Below are 23,025 nucleotides of genomic sequence, written 5' to 3' on the forward strand. Positions count from 1 at the left end.
GAGCTGTACACTTATAATATGTGAATCTTTGTGATCAAAGAAACTTCGTGATCAAAGACACATCATGTCCTCTAGTCAACTGCCCCATGAATTCAGTCTCCAAAAAAAGCAATACTATCAAATTCCCATTTGATCAAGATCATCGCAGCTTCACACGTACTTATTTTTCAGCTTTTCAAGCTAAACCATTTAGAGAGAGACTCAAGTTAGACATGTTAGACCAATGGAACATGTTTTATTATATTTGGGTCTATTATCTCATAACAGAGCTTTTAACAATGACAATTATTTCTTTTCTAAAGACCTACAAATGTATTTTTTAAGACAGTCCAGATAATCAGGATATTTCACTATTAAAAAGATCTACCAAACCACAATTCAGGCACATTGCTCTTTAATAGTCACAAAGTAGTTTGTGAAAAATATTTAAGATTGAGTACAATGTTTCAGTGGTACAGGACTCTCAAAATATGTGCTATTGATGGCAAATGCAAATCAAGAGATATACTAAGACTGCTGAAAGTACTTATGAAAGATCATGATGGGAAAAAGACTGAGACTCAAAGATGAATTCCAATTTTGCAAGACACTGGTAAAGATTTATATAAAAGTCTAAGAGATGCAAAAGTCTTAAAGCTATAGTTATTTAAAATTCTATATTAGTTTGCTATTTTTATAAGGTGGAATCATTTCTCAGCATCAGCTTAGTCTACTGTATCTACAACTAGAAACCTTAAAGGATTCTCTTCTCTTTTTATGAGCCAAGTGTTACACAAATGTGGGATTAAAAGAGCAAGAGACAAAAAAAACAAAAAGTATACTTTCAATACCAAAAATTCACATGTACAGTGTTATATATATACCATTAAAATATCAAAATTTTGATAGCTAGCAGTATGAGGCTGAGACAAGTAGTAACTGCTTTCATTTCTTCTGAAAACATTCAGTTACTTCCTAAATTTACCTAAATTATTAACAAGGCAGACCTCAGGGTGCCTGGGTGGTGGCACTGCTGATTAAGCGGCCCGACTCTTGGTTTTGTCTCAGATGGTGATCTCTGGGTCATAAGATCAAGCCCTGCTCAGTTCAGAGTCCGCTTGACACTCTTTCTCCTTCTCTCTCTGCCCCTACCCTGCTTGCTAGCTCTCTTTCTAAAATCAATAAATAAAATCTTAAAAAAAAAGTAAAGAAAAAAAAGAAGGCAAATCTCACATCAGATTGACTGCCTAAGGTATAGAAAATAATCTTACTGTTTACTATTTGTTTCTTTTAATAACACAGCAACAATTTGTTTTTATTTTTTTAAAGATTTATTTATTTATTTATGATAGACCTAGAGAGAGAGAGGCAGAGACACAGGAGGAGGGAGAAGCAGGCTCCATGCCGGGAGTCCGACGCGGGACTCGATCCCTGGGCCAAAGGCAGGCGCTAAACCGCTGAGCCACCCAGGGATCCCCCACAGCAACAATTTTAAATCTGACTCTAGTAAAGAAGCATTCTTCTTCCAAGATGAACATTTACATAAGCTACTATAGCTTACAATTAATATAATGGGTCAAAATTCTGAGAAAGAAAAATGGTTAAATTTGATCTTAACCTTCAGTTAAGATACATTTTTATGCCTATCAAATATTAGTGGCTATGCAGTGCTCATTTTTACCACATTTCAAAAGTTATGTCTTGGGGTAGCCCGGGTGGTTCAGCGGTTTAGCGCAACCTTCAGCCTAGGGCGTGATCCTGGAGACAAGGAACAAGTCCCATATCAGACTCCCTGCATGAAGCCTGCTTCTCCCCGTGTCTCTGTGTCTCTGCCTCTCTCTCTCTCTCTCTCTCTCTCTCTCTGTGTCTCGAATGAATGAATGAATGAATGAATAAATAAATAAATAAATCTATCAAAAAAAGTTATGTCTTTTAACATGTATTTTTAGCAAATGAATAGCATAGAGTAATCAGCCCAAAGTTCAAGTCAGTTTCTAATATTAAACAGGATTTCAAAGGAATCTTTAGAGCTAAATTAGTAGCCTAATATTTCCAAATAACCAAAAGTTAAATTAACTATTAGTTGAGCTATATGAAATTGCCATTGCTATAGGTCAAAAAGTTAAATCTTGGCAATTTTGTGTGGCTTAACCTCATAAGTTTTTTAGACAGTTCCAATTCTATAGAAGAGCAAATATACACAAAAAATGTTTATATCATGCGCAAATACATGTGAAAAAGTGTTTCCGAAGAAACAACTAAATTTAATTGTACAAAGAGAAATAATAGTGGGCTTTATGAAAATGGGGGGAAAAAATCAGGTAGTTCAACAGGTTACTGAAATCCTGGTGGTGATCGATAAATCGACTTCTGCTTCACCTTTTATGAAGAGGCTGTACTTAGCAAATCACTGTGTAAGCTGCTTCAATAACAGCACTCCTGCTATCAAGTTTACTTGCAATGATTCCAACAAAGAAATTAATTTCTTAGATGACAAGAAAAGGTTATCTGAAACAGGGAAAACACAGGAGACTAAGCTTTCTGCTAATAAAACAGACAAATATCAGTCTAGGCGCTGAATTCAGAGCTGTTTTAAGCTCTGCAAGATCTGAAGTCCCTGTAGCCTAACTACTACCATTACTTTAGACACATATACATCTACCTATACACACATACTCATACTATATATATATATATATATATATATATATAGCCCCTGTTTATATTTTAGTAAAGTTCCTAGTTATAGCACCAAAAGTTCCATGATCCAGAAACCCAAGCCCGGGCAAACTGGGATTATTGAAAACCCTAATCTACAGCCACAACTTGCATGTGCATGTATGCTTTAACTTGCTTTAAGTTAAAAACTTAAACTTGCTTTATTGATAACTATATCAATAAAATAGGTAACTGGCAATGATCAAATCTGAGAAAGTGAAAACTGCCATTTATCATCAGACTTATTCATTCTGAAAAGGTTTCATGCTTAAATCATATTCATAGAGGTAAACATTGGTAACCTATTACAATTATTCTATGTTATAAATATGAGGAAAATCTCTGTAGCATTCATTAGATCTACATACCTCTTACCAATGATGTAACCTTAAGAAAACTGCCTAACCTCTTTAATTCTTTATTCCCTAGTATGTAAAATAGGGATAATAGCACTTATCTCATAGGGTTTTCATGAGTACTAAATGATGTAATGTATATAAAATCTTAGTACAACACAGTAGCATAAAATTCTCGATAAATGTTACTATTATAGTTGCTAATAGTGTTATTGTACAGTTAAGAATTTATAAGTGCTTTGAAGGTAGCAGTCACCTATTCTTATCTCCTTTGGTGGAAACATTTTGTACTAAAAATAATTTATTTCCTTTTGTAATATTTAGATTTCCAGAATTATTGTTTCTAACTGTAAAAACTATGAGAATCTTGAGTAGTTTAAAAGAAAGAGTGCTTTTATAATAAGATTAATTACTACTTTATATGGAATTTCTTTCTATTATTGAATTTCAACCTCAGATGTAATAGTGCAAGTAAAGAATAAAAATCAGAGCTCCTTGCCCCCTAACTTTAATAAAATATCATACTTAATGGGCTGAAATATAGATGATAAAGTTGTATGTGTGCTAAAAAGAACAAGTGTAAACATTAAATCAAAATAGAGTCAAATTAGATTTTAGAGTTCAAGGAAACCTTTTAAAATCATCTAGTCCAATGCCCTCATTTTATAAATGAGACCCAAAAAAGGTAATTTGTCCAATGTCATATGGCCAGAATCAGAGACAGTACAGTAAGTCAGGTTTCCTGCTATGTACTCTATTTTCAATATGCTTCTCTCCAAATCATAAGTGAAAATCATGAGACGAATTCCTATTTCAAAATTTCTAATAAAAACCATCTTTAAATACACAATGATAATTAAGAGGTGTGATGAGAAGGCTGAGGAAAAATAACTAGAAAAATGTAGTGGAAAATACACTTTGAAGTCAACAGATCTTGTTTCAAATGACATCTCTGTCACTCCTTTACTCTGTGTCAATGGGCAAAGTACTTACCCTATCTGAGCTTCAGATTCTTCACTTGTAAAATGGGGATAATACCACCTAGAACAAATAAATAGATTATAAGAAGGATTAGAATTGCACAATAAGGGCATCCCCAGTGGCTCAGCAGTTTAGCGTCGCCTTCAACCCAGGGCGTGATCCTGGGGACCCCGGATCGAGTCCCATGTCAGGCTCCCTGCATGGAGCCTGCTTCTCCCTCTGTCTGTGTCTGTCTGTCTGTCTCTGTCTCTCATGAATAAATAAATTAATTTAAAAAAAAGAATTACACAATAGTATAATTCCGATAAAAGCTGGGAGTCACACTGCCTATACTAGAGTCCCAATTTTACAACTTCCTTGTTGTTTGACCAGTTATCAAACTTCTTTGAGCCTGGGAAGTACTTTAACAAGAATATGATGGCACATAAGAAATACAAAGAGTTTTAGTGTTATCAATATTACATATGAATCTTCTGCCAGTAAGTGGGTAGTGAATCATAAAAACAACCAATACAACTATTGATAATAATAAAACATCTGCTTTTACAAGTAAAACAGATTTTGACAAAGTCAACATGTTATATAAAAATTGATGCTATCTGTGCTAAAGTATGCCCATACCCTGAAATGTGTAAAAAGTTTATAAGATTGAAAGTGTCAAATTCAAAGAGTACAAAAATTAAAATCTATCAAGCAAATAATCATTCTGTAGTGACATATTTAAGAAAAGTGTGGCTTTCAGGGTTTTGGACTTTAAAATGCTCCATTCACAAGTCAGAATAATATAGGATAAAGTCAGAAATTAGGTAATAGCAGAAGATTTACAAAATATGAAGTAAGGCTAAAATTATAGCAATGACACATTAGAAAACCTAGAGGAGACTGTGTGAGAAGAAACTGTCAGCTTTGGAAGACTGTGTCTATTACAACATGTTTTTCATAAACTCCTAATCAAAAATATAATAAAAGAAAAAGAAACAGTGGAAATTCACATCCAACACATTACCATTTAAGAGAACCAATTCCCAGGTGATTAGAAAAGAGCTATCTATACTTACCTGGCAGGGGAGATACCATGATCACGAAAAGAGCTATCTGAACTGGATGAAAGACATGATTTCTAAATTCAAAGGAAAATTAAAACCACAAAGTTTAAACAAACAGCATGAAAAAAAAAATGCCTCACAAAATGAAAAGGAATAATTTAGTTTCAGCTTTCTCTTTACAAAAATTCTATTTTTAGGTAAGATACAGTGGTTTAAGATGCTACCATGTCTTTAAGCTCCATTTGGTAGGGAAATACCTGTGTTGGCTTTGCTATTTCCAAAGGTAAATAGGAGGTTTTGCATTGAAGTTACAATGTGGACTACTTCAGAGTAACCTCATGCCAAAATGGCACATTTCTGAGGGATGCAAAGGTATTCAATAAAAAGCTTTTAAAGGCATATTTTTAAACTTGCAGCAGGAAAGCTTTTCTGTGTCAAGACAGTAATTCTTTTAACAGCATTGATCAAAATGTCATTCCTTTATGAGTGTACAATACCTTTTAATGGCATACAACAAGCCATTAGGGTTATACACCTCTGTATAGCAGACAGCTTACTGGAAAAAAGGGAACACTGGCCAAGATACAGTCAGTAGGTTTTATGCTTCTAATAAGTGATCTTTTTCCCCCTAACTGCTTCATTCTCAAGTCCTCAACTATCCAAAGATTAAGTGTAAGCTCTCTTCTGTAATTTAGAAGCGCTTGCAACAGAGGTCTAAACTGCAAGGTCTAAACTTTAGCTTTGTAGATACCATATGATGGCTTTGAAAACAGTCTCTCATCCAGGGCCAGCAAGAAATTATTTCTGAAGATTAGAAAAGAATGATGGTTTTGTTTATTTTGCTACTTTGTGAGAAAGAAGCAAGTAAAAAAAAAAAAAGAATGTCATGAGATTATCACTTTTCGAATTTATTTACAAAGCCAAATACTAAAGGAATATTCAAGTTATGTATTACTCTACCACAGAATATCTCTTTAAATCAACTAATAGGGGGTGCCTAGGTGGCTCAACGGTTGAGTGTCTGCCTTTGGCTTAGGGTGTGATCTCGGGATCCAGGATTGAGTCCCACTTCAGGCTCCCTACAATGAGCCTGCTTCTCTCTCTGCCTCTCCCATGAATGAACAAAATAGAATCTTAAAAAAAAATAAGTCAACTACAGTGATTACATAATCTTTGATAGAAGGAAGCTATTTAAAAATTATCTTAAAATACGTCCTTGTCCTTGGGGTATTCTTCTTTAAAGAAAGATAAAATAAATTCTGAAACTATCTAGAAAATAAACATGGGGCGTCTAGGTGGCTCAGTCAATTGAGCATCTGACTCTTGATTTCCACTCAGGTCATGATATCAGGACCCTGGAATGAAGCCCTATGTTGGGCTCCATGCTCTGCAGAGAGTCTGCTTAAGATTTCCTCTCCCTCTCTCTCTCTCTCCCCCTCCCTCCCTCTGCCCCTCCTCCTGCTTGTGCTTGCTCTCTCAAATAAATATTTTTTTAAAAAAGAAAATTTACGTATATAAGTATACAAACTCATAAAAAACTTTCCATCAATTTACCAAATTTTTAACCATCCAGGAAATGGAGAGGTAAGGGGTGCAAAATTAGAAAGGGGGACTATTCCGGCTTTTCATGTTAAGCCTTTACTTACTTTTCACTATTAAAGTAAAACTTAAGTACAAGTAAATTTTTGAAATTACAGAAATATCTCAGATAAATTGATTGTAACATACACCTCGACCTTTGGAAAACTATTTAAGAGCTTCATAGAGCCTAAAAAATATTAGCAATAACAATTACAATCCTGCATCAAAAAAGTAAAACTCCAGGACACCTGGGTGGCTCAGCGGCTGAGCATCTGCCTTTGGCTCAGGGCGTGATCCCTGGATTCAGGATCAAGTTTCATGTCGGGCTCCTTGCATGGAGCCTGCTTCTTCCTCTGCCAGTGTCTCTGCCTCTCTGTGTCTCTCATGAATAAATAAATAAAATCTTAAAAGAAAAAGTAAAACTCCAACTTAACAGACAATACCAGATGTATTTCCAAACCTTTTGCCTAAAAGCAAAGTTTAAAAAGTAGAAAAAACTGTTTCCTTTTTTTTCTTTTTTAAAAAGATTTTATTTATTTATTCACGAGAGACCACACAGAGAGAGAGGCAGAGACACAGGCAGAGGGAGAAGCAGGCTCCATTGAGGGAGCCTGAGGTGGGACTCAATCCTGGGTCTCCAGCATCAGGCCCTGGGCTGAAGGCGGTGCTAAACTGCTGAGCCATCAGTGCTGCCCCGAAACTGTTAGCTTTGAAAAGTGTGAGTGTATGGATATGTGTGGTAGTGTAGTGGGAACAAAGTGGCACCCCCAAAAAGGAAGTTCTTATTAATGGCTTTACAAATTTTATGATCAAGCAGAAGTTTGTTTCAGGCAATATTGAGAACCACAGTATGTACACCAACTATCACTGAAAACAACTAAAAATGCACGGTAATATACAAAAATACCTTCTTAAAAGCATCCTAGTTCATGAGAATAGTAAGAAGTTATCAACTCAAAATCTAAGTGAAAGTGGAACTCAGAAAAATCACAAGGAGATTTTGTTTTTAAGAATATCTGGTCAACCATTTTGACCCAAAACTTACAGACCTTATTTGGGATGAAGGTTAGAAGACAAACATGAACACCACCTAAGAGCCTCACATGAGACTCTCGTCCTATGAAGCTGGGAACTCAAAGGGTCACCCCCTCAATGTGAAGGCCATCAGGAACCTGGGCCTGAGGGACTGTAAGGACAGTTGTCTTGGCAATGAGCAAAGCAGGGAAAACATAAAACCACAAGGTGTTGTAACCACAACCTTGGAACTCAAGTAAATATACATGCTAAATTCTTATCACCAGAATGGATCCAAAAATAAATAAATAAGTAAATAAACATAAACTGGTACATAACTGGTAGTGTCCCCAGAAGCGAGATTGCAGCAATCGCAAATGTTATCTGGTAGAACAAACTATTAAATACATAAGTAAACAAGGCACCGTGAAAGAGAACCAGCAAAAATGAACTTATAAGGATTTCATTTCTTGGAATTGTCAAAAACAGATCATATACATATATTGAAAACAATTTTTAAAGTGTAAACATTTCACAGAACAGAAAATTAAAAATAAATGACCTAGAATATTCAAAAGACATCTATACAAATTAAATACACAATAATTAAAATTTAAAACTTGGTGGAGAGGACATGGCAGATTATCTTAAATGAGGCTTTTTCAATAAAAAGAACTAGAAAAAGAAGCTCAACTTTCAGCATCAGTTCTCTTAAGTCATTGCCAATACTCACTTAGGAGGCTGAATAAAATTGTTAACAGTATCACAGACTGGGGGGGAAATTTTTGAGGTTGGATACTGATAGTGTAACAGAAGAATGAAACCCAGCTATATATCAGCTCAATCTCAGGTTTTATGGAGTTTAACTGTCCATATGCTACCTACTATCAGAAGCAAAACAAAAAACCTTGGGGAAGGTTAGTATCATTCAGATCTTCCAAACATTACATCCAATGTCTCACATTCCATTCACAATTACTAGGCATATCCAGAGACAAAACCACAATAAAATTTAAAAGAAAAGAAACAGATCTACAGGATATACAGGTACTAGAGTTATTAGATGTGCACTTCAAAATACCTTTGATTGGGATGCCTGGGTGGGTCAGCAGTTTAGTGCCTGCCTTCAGCCTAGGGCATGATCCTGAAGTCCCAGGATCAAGTCCCACATCAGTCTCCCTGCATGGAGACTGTTTCTCCCTCTGCCTGTGTCTCTACCTTCTGTGTCTCTCATGAATAAATAAATAAAATCTTTGAAAAAAATAGAAGACCCCAGTTTCCCAATAAAATAAGAACCACTACTTAAATCTGATATCTCCACATAACCTTAATCTGTAAAAATAAAGTGAAAAAAAAAACCCCTCAAAATATACAGCATAACTAAGAGATAAAGACTAGCATAATCCATAGAATCTATGCTTTAAAAAGAGAGATAAATAAAGATCATGTAGAAGAGAAGACAAAGTGACAAAGTACAGATAAAATAAGAACCAGGAAGTGGGAAATCCTTAAAATAGGTTTAAGACCTGTTAGATCCAGCACTGGTTACTGTGGAGTCAAAAAGAAGAGGTTTGTAATCACAAGAAACAGAAGTGACAGTCTTGAGAAGTACCACTTCTAGAGGAGACAAAGAAGTGGTACTTCTTGGATGTTTGGTGGTAGAGAGAAAGAAGAAAACAATAATGGTCCTACAAGTATAAAAAAGAAGCAGAAAATTAGAGGATTCAAACCCTGTCACTCTCCAAAACAAATGCACCACAGATTCAAGATATTTCATTATAGTAACAGAAGGGACAGCTTTTGAACTAAGAAATCTTGTAAACCCTTTAACCATTTTCACTATGAACTATTATTGCTGCTCAAGAAAAATTAAATTTCATAACTGATATGGCAACAACTGTAAATAGGTTTATAAAAGGAAACAGAAAATAAGACCAAAACTCTTCAGCCAATGAACACTACTCTCCAAGGAAGAAGGGAAGGAAGGCAGACAGACAGACTGTAAGGTAGAGATAACTATAATACTATCTCAGCCTGAATTATATATTGTTAAATGGTATTTACAAGTATTGAGGGAAAGACCCTCAAATCAAACATTCAGTAATTCAGAACAAAAATGGGCTCTAAATCTTCACATTAGAAGATGTGAAATGAGAGATATCTGGTCTAATAAAAGAAACTGAGGAGACAAAAGCCATTTTAGAAATGAAGAATAAATTATAAATGACTCAAGAGAAAATTGAATTGAATGAAAATACAGTAAGAGGCACTGAATGAAAGGATGAAAATAGCAAAAGAACAAAATGAAGACTGTAATAAGAATCAGGGAAAAACTGTTAATATACACGAAAGAGAAAGAGGATCCAACACACATAAAATTGTAGAGCTAATATTTAAAACTTGAATATAAAAAAAAGATAACCAGAAATAAAAAAACATGAATGTATATATTAAAAAGGCCTATGAAAGATCTCAGAAATTGACACAAATACTCTATTCTAGGATGTATCCAATACATAATTGGACTTTAAAGGTAAAACTGCACTGGAGGGTATTATGCTGAGTGAAGTAAGTCAATCGGAGAAGGACAAACAGTGTATGTTCTCATTCATTTGGGGAATATAAATAATAGTGAAAGGGAATATAAGGGAAGGGAGAAGAAATGTGTGGGAAATATCAGAAAGGGAGACAGAACATAAAGACTCCAAACTCTGGGAAACGAACTAGGGGTGGTGGGAGGGGAGGAGGGCGGGGGATGGGATTGAATGGGGGACGGGCACTGGGGGGGGGCACTTGACAGGTTGAGCACTGGGTGTTATTCTGTATGTTGGTAAATTGAACACCAATAAAAAATTAATTTATTAAAAATAAATAAATAAAGGTAAAACTGCAAACCCCCACATACCCCACAATTTCAACATATGGCTCCTAAATACTTTTGATGAGAGTCACATAGCCCTTGTCACTGTTAAAGAAACCCATAAAATTGCCTTAGGAAAGAACAGAAAATTGTCCCCTGAAAAATCTGTGGGATGCTGTTCTTCCAAAGATAACAAACAAAAATGTGCAAGGTTTACCAGAAAAAAAATAACAGTTTGTAGCTTAGTAATAGTTACAGGATATAGAACTTCTGCCTTTGTACTCCAAAAATATATTACTAAGGCAATACGCAGAGAGTATTTTGAAGTTCTAGTCCCCTAAAGTAGAATGAACAGTTCCCTAAAGCAGAATGACAACCTTAGTATAGCCATCACATCAAAACCCCATAGGGAGATGCCAGGAGGAAAAAGATGATCAAGAAAATAAATACTATAGGACTTAATACCTAATCAATCACCATGGTTCAAAATCCTGAGAACATTATCCTGAATTTTCAGCCTTTAAAAACCTCTGCTTATTAGTCATCGGGGATTCAAAACCTTTGAACATTAGCTCCCTGTTCTCCTGGGTGGCACCACACCAATAAACAGCCTATCTTTCTTCACTGTAGAAACTCAGTATCAAATTTTATTCGCTTGCTGCTCATTGGGTGGATGAACTCTCATTTGCTTCAGTTACAAAGGTAAAAAAAAAAATCTTCTGAGGTCATTTACAAAGGAAGCAAAATCAAACTGGTATCAGACTGCTCAGCGGTAACATACAAAGAAAGTTATTAGGAGAGTAGGAATCAAGTTTTTTTTTGTTTTTTTTAAGATTGTATTTATTTATTCATTAGAGATAGAGATATAGGCAGAGGGAGATGCAGGCTCCCTGTGGGGAGACCTATGTAGGATTCGATCCCATGACCCTGGGATCAGCTCATGACCTGAGCCAAAGGCAGATGCTCAACCACTGAGCCACCCAGGTGCTCAAGTTATTTTATTTAAACTGACAAACAAAACAATGAAATTCTAAGTGAGCGCCAAGAAGATAACTGAATTAAGGACATTATAAATAATAGCATAAAATAACCACTAGAACAAAAATATAAACCTTTCAAATACCAAAGAAAATATAAAACGGGGTACAATAAAAATATACTATATATAAAGAAAACATAATATGCACAATATATAATGTGTTAGTATAGAGATTACACATAAAGATTTAACTATCTTTAAGATACTTTCAAATTAACTCAGTAAAATTCAACTCTTCAATATATTGCTGAAACTCATCTAAAATAAAGCGATTCAGGGCAGCCCCGGTGGCTCAGCGGTTTAGTGCAGCCTTCGACCGGGGCATGACCCTGAGACCCAGGATCGAGTCCCGCATCGGGCTCCCTGCATGGAGCCTGCTCCTCCCTCAGCCTGTGTCTCTGCCTCTCTCTCTCTCTGTGTCTCTCATGAATAAATAAATAAAATCTTTAAAAAAAAAAAAAATAAAAATAAAAAATAAAATAAAATAAAGCGATTCAAAAAGTAAAAATATAGGGTACAAAGGTCTTCAAGGCAAATGAAAAAAATAAGTAGGTGTTTTAGTTCTGATATTAGACATGGTAGAGCTGAGCCCCCAAAACATTACATACTAAAAAACATTTTATGACCTAAAGACCACATGCAAAATATACTAGTTATTAATATCTACACACCAAATAACATGGCAACTACTTTGATAACATGAGTCCAGGAGAAATAAAAATGCAAGAAAGAAACTAAACAGAAGACCTCAATATACCAAAACTCAGTATAAGACAAATGTACAAAAAATTTCTTTAAGAAGTCATAAACTAAACAAAGCTATGCCAGTATCTAGATTTTTAAGCTCCCACAACAAATACTTTCCTTTCCAAGTGTACATGAGACATTCACAAACATTGACCAAATATTATGTCTCAAAGAATACTTCAATATGTTCCATAAAGTAGAAACAATATAAATAGTGTTCTCTGATCCCATATAATAGAAGTAGAAAATTAAAACAAAATAAAAAGGGTCTTCCACGTGATAACTTTAGAACTATCCAGCAAAGTCTTCAATGACAGCATGTGTTATTTTATGTAAAAGACACTAGACACAAAATAGCACATACTTGTAAATGAAGTTCAAAATGAGGTAAAATGAATTGATGTTAATCAGAGCATTTAAGAAAAAAAAAGATATCCCAACTGGAAAATACATAAAATTATCTCTGTTCACAGATGATGTGATCTTTTATGTAGAAAACCTTACAGATGCCACAAAAAAATTTAGAATAAAAGAATTCAGCCAATAGGATACAAATCAACACACAAAAGTTAGATACATCTATACACTAAAAATGAATAATCTAAAAAGTATGAAAACAATTTCATTTATAATAGCATCAAAAATAATAAAACATTTAGAAATTAACTGAGAAGATTAAAGATTTGTACAATGAACATTACACAACAATGCTGAAATTAAAGAAAATACAAATGAATGAAAACACATCTCATGCTCATGGATTAGAAGACTTAATACTGTGTTAAGATGTCAATACCACCCAAAGTGATCTACAGATTCAGTGCAATCCCTATCAAAATCCCAATGATGTTTTGGAAGAAATAGAAAAACTCATCCTAAAATTTACATGGAATCTCAAGGGACTTCAAATAGTCAAAACAATCTTGAAAAAGGAGAACAAAGCTGGGGACTCACACTTCCTGATTTTAAAAAGAAGACTCAAAAATCAAAACAAGAAATGGAAAACAATACAAAAGATAACCACAGAAATACACAGTGTGACAACAAATTATAATAAAGACATATACTAACAAATTAGGTAACTTTGGTCAAACGACTTTTACAAGGGTAGCAAGACCACTCAATGGGGAAAGCACAGCCATTTCAACAAATGGTGCTGGGAAAATTGGATATCACATGTGAAAGAATGAAACTGGACCTTACCTAACCATATATAAAAATTAACTGAAAAGGGATTAAAGATCTAAATCTAAGACCTAAAATATAAAACTTAGAAGAAACAGGGCAAAAACTTCATGACATTTGATTCGGCAATGATTTCTCATATATGACAACCAAAGGCACATACAACAAAAGATATATAAATCAGACTTTATGAAAAATATAAAATTTGTGCAACAAAAGACACTACCCACAGAATAAAAAAGCAACCCATAAAATAGAATATTTGCAAATCACTAATCTAATAAGGAATTAAAATTCAGAATGTAAAGAGAACTTCTGAAATACAACAACAAAAGGACAAACAACCTGATTCAAAAATGGGCAAAGGACTTGAATAGATATTTCTCCAGAGAAGGTATATAAATGCCCAATAAGTACATGAAAGGATGCTCAGTATCAGGAACCACTAGGAACTAGGGAAATGCAAGTCAAAACTATAATGAAAATACCACCTCACATCTATTAAAAGGACAACTATCAAAAAACAAAGAAAAAAAAAGAAAATAACAAGTGTTGGTGAAAGGTGGAGAAATCAGAACTCTTGTACACTGTTGGTAGAAATGTAAAATGGTACAGCCACTGTGGAAAACAGTACGGCAGTTCCTCAAAAAATTAAAAATAGAATTTCCATCTAATTCAGAAATTCTACTTCTGCATTTATACTGAAAAGAATCGAGAGCAGGGTCTTGAAGAGTTATTTGTATACCCATGTTCACAGCAGCGATATGTACAATAGTTAAAACACGGAAGCAACTGAAGTGTCCATCAACCAATGAATGAACAGGCAAAATGTGGTTTATACATACAATAGAATATTATTCAGCCTTAAAAAGGAAATTCTGCAATATGCCACAACATGGATGAACCTGGAGGACATTAAGTGAAATAAGCCAGTCACATAAATACAAATACCATATGATTCCACTTATGTGAGGTAGATAGTATACACACTATATACAGCAGTATATACATATATAGTAGTCAGAATCAGAGACAGAATATAGAATGACAGTTGCCAGGAGCTGGAGGAAGGGGGAAATAAGTTATTGTTCAATGGGTATAGCATTTCAGTTTTACAAGAGGAAAAGAGTTTTGAAGAGGGATGGTGGTGGTGATAGTTGGAGAACATTATAAATGTATTTAATGCCACTAAAGTGCATGCTTAAAATGGGTAAGATGATAAATTTTATATTATGTATAGTTTACCACAATAAAAAAAAATTTGGAATAAACCTCATTGATGCCGATAATAATGAGAACATTGTAGTTATCTCTGGGAAGATAAGTGGTAATAATTGGGAATGAAACAGGAACTTATGGGATGCTGAGAATGTTCTATATCTTGATCTAGATGTATATATAAATGCCAAAAACAATAAAAAATGTTCTGAACTGTACACTTAAGATTTGTGCACCTGACACTCTACCACATGTCAAACAACCAAAACAATAAAAAATCATGGACACTTCATCAAAAAAGAAACCTAAATGGCCAGAAAACATAAATATGTTCAGCTTCATTAGATACCAAGGAAATGCCAATTAAACTACTACTATAACTGCTGCAAGATTAATACACTATTTTAAAGATTTTATTTATTTATTCATGAGAGACACACAGAGAGACAGAGACATAGACAGAGTGAGAAGAAGGCTCCCTGTGGGGAGCCTGATGCAGTACTCAATCCTAGGACCCCAGGATCACAACTTGGGCTGAAGGCAGACACTCAACCTCTGAGCCACCCAAGTGCCCCAGATTAATACACTATTTGATTGATTGATTAATCATCTCAACTGATACACTATTTGTGACAGTGCAAATTGGTACAATCATTTTGGAAAACTGTTATGTGCTTAGTAAACTAAAATATACAATTCTCTCAAAAAGTTGCTTGGCTTATGTAATTTATTTCAGTCAGGTCGTTAGTCCAGTAGCCACAGTTCTTTTCTAGACATGCTTAGGGGTTTTTTTATGTCTTTTTTTTCTGACCCCATAGATTCCGTCTTTCTTCCTATTTGTATCTTAGGCCTATCAAGGATCAGAAGCAGAGACTTCTCTGTAAGATTCCGTTGAATTGAAAGAAATTCAAAAGATACCATACCTCCATGGTTGAACTTCACTCTGAGACATCTTGATAAATTTTGATACTTTATCAATGAGTGTAACATTGTGGAAAGATTTCATTTATACAAGTGTAGCAAGCCTATTACCTTCCTTGGTAAATTAATTGAGATCTTGTCCTATTCCACAGGCATGGAATATTTCCAGATCTTACAGCACTAACTTATAAATTTTGTGTCATTGTTCACAAAAAGGAAGGTGGACATCACTGATAACCTCAAGACCTCTGAAAATCCTCTTTCATAAAAAAAATGACAGCATTAACAGAAACTATTAAACTTTTTCAGAATGCTAGAAATTAACCAAAGGCTTGCAGCAGTTCAGGGAATGATTATTCAAGAAAAACAGCCAAATCTCCTTAACAACAAATGAGTTTTGTAGCATTTTAAGTTGCCCTATGGCCATCTGTGCAAAAGTGCAAAAAGTGCAAAAGATGTGAACAGATACTTCATCAAAAAAGATATACAGATGGCAAAAAAGATGTGGGACTCAATCCCAGGACTCTGGGATCATGACCTGAGTCAAAGGCAGATGCTTAACTGACTGAGCCACCCAAGCACTCCAAATATCTATTTTTTAATATAAATTGGTTCCATGTATACTCTTAGAAGTCTCATGATGGCAGATAGTTTTAAAGCTTCTTTAACCTGAAGAAGATTCAGTGAGTTGTATATATTGTTCCAGATAGATCTTCATTGGTAGAGAACAAAAATGCATGCTATATAAGTTAAAATAAAAAAAAAAACTACCTGTAGTTTTTAAATGTGAGAATAAAACTAGCAAACTGTAATAAAGTGTCATCTTTATAGAATGACGATTGAGAAATCACATCTTTATTTCTTTTATTTTTTTATTTTTTATTTTTTTATTTTTTAAATTTTTATTTATTTATGATAGTTACAGAGAGAGAGAGAGGCAGAGACACAGGCAGAGGGAGAAGCAGGCTCCATGCACCGGGAGCCCGATGTGGGATTCGATCCCGGGTCTCCAGGATCACGCCCTGGGCCAAAGGCAAGCGCCAAACCGCTGCGCCACCCAGGGATCCCCACATCTTTATTTCTATAGCAGCTACAAGATACTTGTTGCATGAGTTTAACTCCAGACCATATAATTAAAATGTCTGCATTCACCCTTCCATTCTCAAACATCTCTTAAGCTTAGAATCTCAGACAGTTGTTAACCAGTACTATTTAATGCCTGAATTTCTGTTGTTCTTACTCTTTTGGGAGATGGTGATGTCTTTTTTGAGATGCTGATTTTATTTTTAGTAAGTCAACTTAACAGTGACCTCAGTTCCTCATCTATGAAAGAAGAATAATTGTTATCAAAAGAAACAAATGAGATAACTAGAAGATGATAAATGTTAGTTTAGCTGTTGCTTTGCTATTACTATTCCTGCTTATTATTTTTTTAAAGCAATGATAACTGCTTTTGAGAGTAAGGTCAAATACTTAGAAAAGTCACTCTAAGGAATCTTGAGGATTCCACATAAAAACAAATGAGACTCCTTTAGGGTATTTGTCATAAATTGGCTATTCACTACTATAGAAACACGTCTTAGGATTTTGTTTTATTCCTTTCTTCCTTAAATCTAAATTTCCTTCTCCTTTCTCTATATAAGGACACTCTGTCACTGGATTAGGGTCCACCCTAAATCAGTATGATTTTTTTTTTTAAGATTTACTTATTTATTAATGAGAGACAAACAGAGAACAGCAGAGACATAGGCAGAGGGAGAAGCAGGCTCCATGCAGAGAGCCCGATGTGGGATTCGATCCTGGGACTCCGGGATCACGCCCTGAGCCAAAGGCAGATAGACGCTCAACCGCTGAGCCACTCAGGCGTCCCGATCAGTATGATCTTAACTTCGGTTACATCTGCACAGTCTTTATTTCCAATAGGGTCACATTCACAAATACCCGGGATTAGGACTTGAACATATTTTTGAGGGAGGTATCATTTGATCCAACATAGAGAATATCACTAAATTAAAGAACCTGTACAGAATTTGTATAATCCCTGTCCATGTTCTGCAGGTCTGGGTTTCTGGAAGTCTCTTGGAATTCCTGTTTTCTTCATTTATCTCTGTGGGTAGTGCTTTTTAAATAACCCTAGCCCTCTGAACTCACAGCTTCTACAAAGTCCTTTCTTTATAAAGGGGCAAAAGGCTTGATGGTATAGTTTGAATAAATTCCTTTTCTATTTGTGAACAGGGATCAAATTTTTAGTATTCCCTGATACTAGAATGGGCTCTGATATCAAACACCCAGAAACCACCCAAGTATCCTCTTGTTTCACATGTGTAATCTGTTTGTCTGGGTACCTTCTGATTATCTTATAACTGAGCTCCTATGCCATGTAAGAAAGATCTCATGTTCCTATTATCCAACATCCTTATATTTTTCTCCTCTGAGACTATTTGACTAAAATCTCCTAGAAGGCATTGATTTGACTTCTAAGAGTAGTACCACTTTGCAAAATATATGTTAGTGAAATTGCTTCCAGGTCATCTTGCTCTATATTTTTGCTTGGTTTCCCAAAGGAAAACATAACTTTAAAAGAAGTTATTTATAACTTCATTTATGCAAATCAGTTCTCCCTCAGCATTCTTTTCTCAATTCTACATTTGACATTGTTATTCTTTTATAATTAAAAAAAAATTTTTAGCTTACTTATCCTTTCCAGGTTCTATGGTTCCATCTTCATTTGCTTTATCTTTTATATTTCCTTATAAAAATTATTTAAAATATTTTAAAAATAAAATTTCAAAAAAATAAAAATAAAAAATAAAATTTCTGTATACCTATCACATGGCTTAAGAAATAACACATTAACAAATATAGTTAAAGCACTTTATGCATTCTTCCTTAGTAATGCTCTTTTGTTCTTCCCTGCTACAAGTACGTATCACAAGTTATCTCCACAACCAATTATTCTCTGGAAGCTAATGTTTATAATCCCATTATTTTTTCATATTTTTACTAAATCATAATATTATCTCTATATATATTTTTAAAGATTTATTTATTCATGAGAGACAGAGACAGAGAGAGAAAGAGAGAGAGAGGCAGAGACACAGGCAGAGGGAGAAGCAGGCTCCATGCAGGGAGCCTGACGTGGAACTCGATCCCGGGTCTCCAGGATCATGCCCTGGGCTGAAGGTGGCACTAAACTGCTGAGCCACCTGGGCTGCCCTCTATATACTTTAAACTTTAATTCTGTATTATACCTATTATAGATTCCTCTGCAATCTTTTTTTTTTTTTTTTTTGCTCAAGTTAGGATTGAGATTCATCCTATTGATACAAATTTCTCTGCTTGATTATTTTAATAGCTTCTTTACTTTCTCATTCAATTTTTCATTCAAGTTTTTCATTTTTTAAACATTCTTCTACTGATGGACATTGAGTTAGTTTCCATGCTTTTGCAATTATAAGTAATGCTATTTAAACAGTCCGTTAATGGATCATAACTAGTGGGTTTCTTCATTTAAAACTATTTATTTGGAGAGAGAGAGAGAAAGAGAGAATATGAGTGGGGGTTGGGGCAGAGGGAGAGGAAGTGAGAGAATCCCAAGCAGATTCCCCACTGAGTGCAGAGCTGGACGCAGGGCTGAATCCCAGTACCCTGAGATCATGACCTGAGCCAAAAATCAAGAGTTGGACACTTAACTGATGGAGATACCCAGGTGTCCTTCCCTCTTTTTAAAAAACAGATTTACTTACCATAAATTTTCCTTTTAAAAAACAACACAGTAGTTCTTTAGAATATTTACACAACTACTCAGCCATCACAAGCTCTAATTCCAGAACATTTTATCATCCCCCAAAAGAAACCACACTTCCACTTCCACTCCCCTTCTCCCTCTCCCAGTCCCTTAGTAACACTAATGTACATTCTGTCTCTACAGATTTGCCTATTAAGACATTTTGTATACATTTGCACCATGCATAACCTTTTGTGATTATCTTCTTTTACTGAGTATAATGTTTTCAAGGATCATCCATGTTTTAGCATGTCTATTAATTTGATTGTAGTGACAGGTGTAAATACATATCAAAACTTATCAAAACATATACTACTTAACTATATAAGATTTATTGCATGCCAATTTTACTTTGATAAATCTGTATAAAAAATAAGCAAGATTTTAAGAGATGCTTCACCAAAAAAATTATACATAAAGCTAATAAATACACAAGACACTCTACATCATTAGTCATCAGAGAAATGCAATTAAAATTACAATGAGATATCTAATATACATGTACTGGAATAGTTAAGTTTTAAACTACTAATAACACCCAAGAGCAGATATGAATGTACAATAATGAGAATAATCTTAAATTGCTGATAAGAAAACAGAAGGAAATAGCCACTTGGAAAGAAAATTAGCAGTATTTTATAAAGTTAAAAATATTTTTACCATATGACCCAATAGTTTCACTCCTGTATGGACCCCAGGAAAAATAAAAATCTATAATCACACAATGACCTATCAGCCAATATTCATAGCCGCTTTATTGCTAAGAGCCAGAACCTGGAAACAACCCAAATGTCTACCAAATGGTAAATGGACAAATTTTGGTACATATATGCAATGGAATACTACTCAACAGACAAAAAGGGGTAAACTAGTAATACATGCAACAACCAGGATGAACCTTAAATGCATTATGCTAAGTGAAACGAACTAGAAACAAAAGGCTGCAGAAGATTTCATTAACAATATGTTTTAAAATGTAAATCCTTGCTCTGCTCTCTGTCAGATAAATAAGACCTTTAAAAAGTTTTTTACAACTCAGCCATAAAAAGAGGCACATTACTACATACAAGAGAACAAAGTACAACTTCAAATATCTAACTAAAAACAACAGAAACAAGAATACAAAGGTGCTAAAAACCAAAATCATATATACAGTTCAAAATTCAAAATAAAAACATTTTCAAGCTAATAACTAGTAATAGAATCCATCACCAACAAGCCACACTATAAAATGTTCAAGGATGTTCTTCAGACCTAAGAAAAATGATACAAACTTAGACCTACAAGAAGAAATAAAGTGACAGAAATGTTAAGACGTAAGCAAGTAAACTATGTTCTCATTTTCTTATTTTCATTACAACCTCCTCACAAAGAAAATGCCAATGCAATGCTGCATTCTATTTAACAAAGAAATAATACCAATTCTATATAACCTCTTTCAGGAAATAGAGGAGAGACTACATCCTACATTGCTTAAAGAACCAGCCAGCCTTGCCCTATTTCTAAAACTAAGCACAAGAAAGCAAAACCAAGGACTAATCTCTCTTAAATACACTCTGAAGGAAACAGTTATAAAATCATATTAAAAGACATAATCAGGATATACTATGTTCATGGATGGGAAGCTTCAATATTGTAAAGATAATTCTTCCCAAAATAATCTGTATATTCTAAGTAATTACTATCAAACCCCAAAAAAGATATTTCATGATATTTAATACACTGATCATGAAATCAATATGGAGAATCTAAGGGCCAAGAATAAGTAAGGTGAAAAACAACTTGGTATGAGGCATAAGGGGAGCAATTTTACCTATTGTACACTGTCTTATTTTAGAGCTAAAGCAATGAAAACATTGTTTTATGTACAGAGCTAGACAAATAGCCTAGAAAACACAAAAACAAAGACGAACATACGGAAACTACATAGGATAAGCATTACATTCTCCACTCAGTGAGGAAAGAATGTCCTATTGCAGGGGCTGGCAAACTTTTTCTGTAAAGGGACAGACAGTAATATATAAAGCTTTGAGTCTCTGTCACAACTACTAAACTCTGACAGAGTAGCACAAAAGTAGACACCAACAAGTAAACAAATGGATGTGTCAGTGTTCCAAAAGTATTAAAAAAAAAAAATGGTTGGCCAGCTTTGGCCCATGGGCCACAGTTTACAAAACAGCAATTAAACAAACAAACAAAAAACAAAACAAAAAAAACTTAGTTAAAGCCATTCTTCGCAAACACAAAATTAAATTTCAGGTGAACTGAATTTTTTTTTTAAGATTTTATTTACTTATTCATGATAGAGAGAGTGAGGCAGAGACAGGAGAAGCAGCAGCCACCATGCAAGGTGCTGAACACGGTACTCGATCCCGGAACTCCGGGATCATTCCCTGAGCTGAAGGCAGATGCTCAAATCTCTAAGCCACCCAGACGTCCCTCAACTGAAGTTCTAACGTGAAAAAGCAATGCTTGAAATAGTTCAGAAGACGATGGAAAACAGACATGTTGGTAGAATTTCACAATAAAAATTACTTCAATATAAACCATCCAAAAAATTAAGGCACGTAAATTATTTTAACTCCTGAAGTTGATCAAGAATTTTCCTCCTTTTTATGTTAATTCAAAAAGACTGGATATAAAATCTTGTCAACTTATTTCTTGTATGCCTGTGTGCCCATATACTACCCTCATCTGTGGAGACTCTTATGACTTTAAGAAGCACTTCATTGACTTCTGTATAATTCTTAAATTAGTGCTCCTTTAAAAATTTTTGCTACTAATTCAACTACTTCAGACTTCTCAATCCCCACTTCCCTCAGAACTGTAAGTCTCATAACGGAGAAATTAAACGACATTAACATTTTTAAAGTAAAACACCTGCTTTTGCTGCATAACTACTACTACTTAAAAAAAATATAGAAATAAACTTCTAGAACTGGACTGGGGCCCTACATACATGTCCATGCTTCACAGTGGACTCTAAAACTCCCTGAAATTGAGTTAAAATTTTTGTGTGTTATATTGTACACAAGACCCCCCAAATTTTTGATTCTTAGAGGGCACTACGAACCCCACCCCACCCCGCAAAGTTAAGAACCTCTGTTCTAGAGGTGAATAGAAATAGAAATTACATTGAAAAGTATAAATAGTAGAAATAGAAATTACATGGAAATAGAAAATTACATTATATTTTCAAATTAGGGACACCTGGGTGGCTCAGCGGTTAAGCATTTGCCTTGGGCTCAGGTTATGATCCCGGAGTTCTAGGACCGAGTCCCCCATTGGGCTCCCTGCAAGGAGCCTGCTTCTCCCTCTGCCTGTGTCTCTGCCTCTCTCGCTCTCTCTCTCTGTCTCTGTATGTCTCTCATGAATAAATAAAATATTTAAAAAAATAAATTGTCAAATTAGAAAGAAAAGATTCTCAAGGTCATAGACAGGAGATGTTAGGGAAAGCTGTCCATGTTTATACTTTAAAAATTTCTGAAATGGTCCTGAATCTCAATTTGACATTAAATACATTGGGGAGTGGAGGGAAATCATGTCATACCAGACAAAGAAGCTGAAATTTAGTGAAGAGGTTTCCAATCAGT

At 34.6% G+C, this 23,025-nt stretch overlaps 1 protein-coding gene across 1 annotated transcript in view; it reads right to left on the reverse strand.

The window, feature by feature from the left end:
- Positions 1-228: 228 nt before the first annotated feature.
- LOC144309736 (leucine-rich repeat-containing protein 37B-like) overlaps positions 229-23,025 on the reverse strand; it is a 110,489-nt gene continuing 87,692 nt past the window's right edge. The window contains exons 7-8 of the mRNA XM_077890840.1: positions 4,047-4,094; positions 229-2,487 (exon numbers count right to left, since the gene is read on the reverse strand). Coding sequence (XP_077746966.1) covers positions 2,484-2,487; positions 4,047-4,094 — 52 coding nt within the window. The 3' untranslated portion in view covers positions 229-2,483. The remainder of the gene's footprint in view (positions 2,488-4,046; positions 4,095-23,025) is intronic.

The sequence above is a fragment of the Canis aureus genome, unplaced genomic scaffold (assembly GCF_053574225.1).
Source record: "Canis aureus isolate CA01 unplaced genomic scaffold, VMU_Caureus_v.1.0 ptg000209l_RagTag, whole genome shotgun sequence".
Classification (NCBI taxonomy): domain Eukaryota; kingdom Metazoa; phylum Chordata; class Mammalia; order Carnivora; family Canidae; genus Canis; species Canis aureus.